Source organism: Pterocles gutturalis, unplaced genomic scaffold (assembly GCF_000699245.1).
Source record: "Pterocles gutturalis isolate BGI_N339 unplaced genomic scaffold, ASM69924v1 scaffold676, whole genome shotgun sequence".
NCBI lineage: Eukaryota > Metazoa > Chordata > Aves > Pterocliformes > Pteroclidae > Pterocles > Pterocles gutturalis.
Genome location: NW_010102625.1, coordinates 1 through 2,255, shown reverse-complemented (window position 1 = coordinate 2,255; position 2,255 = coordinate 1). Strand labels below are relative to the sequence as shown.

The window sequence follows — 2,255 nt, the reverse complement described above, 5'->3', positions numbered from 1 at the left end:
GCCGGGGGCTGTCCCCGCAGTGCCACCACCAGCCCGGGCTGCTCCCACGCGCCGCTGGGACGGTGGCGATGCTGCTGGGTGCAGGGGCTGGGAACTGAAATGGGAACATCTGCATTGGGCTGGAGGTGACCTGAGCTGGAGATGCTGGCTACCCGAGCAGGGCTGTTTGCAGGGGGGTTTGGCAATGCAGGAATTGGTTTTTGAGACTCCAAAGTTGCAAACCAAAGTCAGGATGGTATAAAAGGGAAACGGCCAGGACAAAGTGAGAAAAAACACAACGAAACATCCCCGCTCCCCAGTGTCCCAGTCAAGTCCACCTCAAGTGGGTTTTGCTGCTTATTTCAAACAACCGAACCCCCCACACGAATCCAAGCCCGTGCGGCTCCTCTCTCTGGTCTAACTCAAACCCAAACCCAAACCCACCCCTCCCACACCAGACAGCGCCCGGATGCCTTCGACTCCGGCTGGGAGCAGAACCACATCGCTCACAACAAGCGGGCACACACCCCCAACCACCCGCTCCATGAGCTCCCCAAACCCACAGCAGATAAACTGGTTTCAGCATCGTTTCTCCTCTGGAACTGGGGGCGGTGGGGAGGGATACGTGAAACGTGTCTGGTTTTTTCCTTGCAGTTCCAAACTGCAATGGAAATAACATTTCACAACCCCACTGCCTGCCTGCAAAACTCTTCTACAGCCTCTTCTGCCCGTGCTCGTATCTAAGACCCGCCCCAGTTTAGCTCCCAAGCTGGGCACAGACAGGTTCCACGCAGGGGGACGGTCCCCTGGTCCCCACCTCTGCCGCCTCCACCTGCTGCTTGATGATGGAGAGGTCGATGCCCGGGCTCTCCAGGTCGCGGATGATGTCCTGCGTGTCTTTGATGGTGGTCAGCAGCGCTCCCATGTCGTACCAGAACTTCTCTGCGAGCTCCAGGACATCCAGGAATTTCATTTCACGTTCCTCCACCCGAGCTTTGATGTTTTCCCAGAAGAAGACCATCTGATCCAACTTATCCTGGATTACTGAGGAAGGGAAGGGAAACATTCCATGATTAAGGAAACCCTTCCACAACCCAAAACCATTTTGCAAACGCTTTCGGCTTCGAAACAGCCAACGGAATATTCAAAGGGGAATTGAAGATGAGCAGGACTATCAGAGCGTTAACCCAGAGATACTGCGGGAGATGAGAAACTCCAGCTTGCAGAAATAAAGCTTTTATCTGAGTGCAGGCGAGCTCAGGGCAAATTTGCCCACACACTCGCCCTCCAAGGGACCTCTGTTCTGGCCACCTCTAGCGTGAAGCCTGCACTCGCTCAGCCCATGAGCCGGCTGCTGAGCTGCCGAGAAAGGTGCCAATTAGTGCCCATCGCGCTGACGGGGCTTTTTGTGCAGGAGATGCTCCTTCCCTCCATCAGATGCTGAATCGACACCAACAAACCATTTCACGGGGGCCACCAACGGCTGTCACAAGAGACCAGCTCCGGGTGACGGCTCAGCTGGAACCTCTCCCTGAGCAGCCACAAACGCTTCCTTCTCCTCTGGCTGATGCCACCCTCCCTGCTCCACGCCCCGGATCTCTGCAGGCTGGGGATTCATCCTTCCCCCTAAAGCCAGGAGACCCTCTGAAATACACCCCTGGGGCATCAGAATCTCCCTCATGGTGATGGAGACGTGGTTTGGGGAGGAGAAGCTGGGCAGTGCCACCAGCCCCAGCCAGCCCCTTCTGCTAAACCCACCCTGAGATACACCCCTGGGGCATCAAAGTCTCCCCCATGGCGATGGAGCCGTGGTTTGGGAGGAGAAGCCGGGCAGTGCCACCACCCACCGCCTTCTGTTCAATCCCCCCCGAGATACCTTTCGCTGCCAGGTCCTTGTCCGTTCCCTGCGACCGCCCGATCAGCTCCTCCCCGCGGCGTTTCAGAGCCTCGAAGGAAGGCTGCAGCTTCTCCAGCTCCACCATGGCGTTCTTGTTCTCGCCGATGCACTCCCGGATCTTCTCGACCTCGGCGGGGATGAGGGGCGGCACGCACAGGCGGGACGAGAGGCTCTCCAGCGTCTCCAGCATGAGCTCGATCTTGTCGTGGAACTGGAGAAGAACAGGTCCGTGAGGGCAGGGGAGATGGGATGAAGCAACGCTGCAACGCTCCCGGCGTCTGCAACAGCCCGCAGCCTCTCGGCGAGGACAACGAGCAATTCACCCTGCAGCCCCCTGCTTGCACCCGCCTCGCCCGGCCACCAGCCCCCCCACCCCCGC

At 58.6% G+C, this 2,255-nt stretch overlaps 1 protein-coding gene across 1 annotated transcript in view; it reads right to left on the bottom strand.

Annotated features, from left to right (window-relative positions):
- Nucleotides 1-2,087, bottom strand: part of LOC104471107 (microtubule-actin cross-linking factor 1-like) — a gene marked incomplete at both ends in the record, with an annotated part of 12,267 nt that extends 10,180 nt beyond the window's left edge. Inside the window, 2 exons of the mRNA XM_010086336.1 lie at nt 797-1,023; nt 1,856-2,087. Coding sequence (XP_010084638.1) covers nt 797-1,023; nt 1,856-2,087 — 459 coding nt within the window. The remainder of the gene's footprint in view (nt 1-796; nt 1,024-1,855) is intronic.
- Nucleotides 2,088-2,255: the final 168 nt, after the last annotated feature.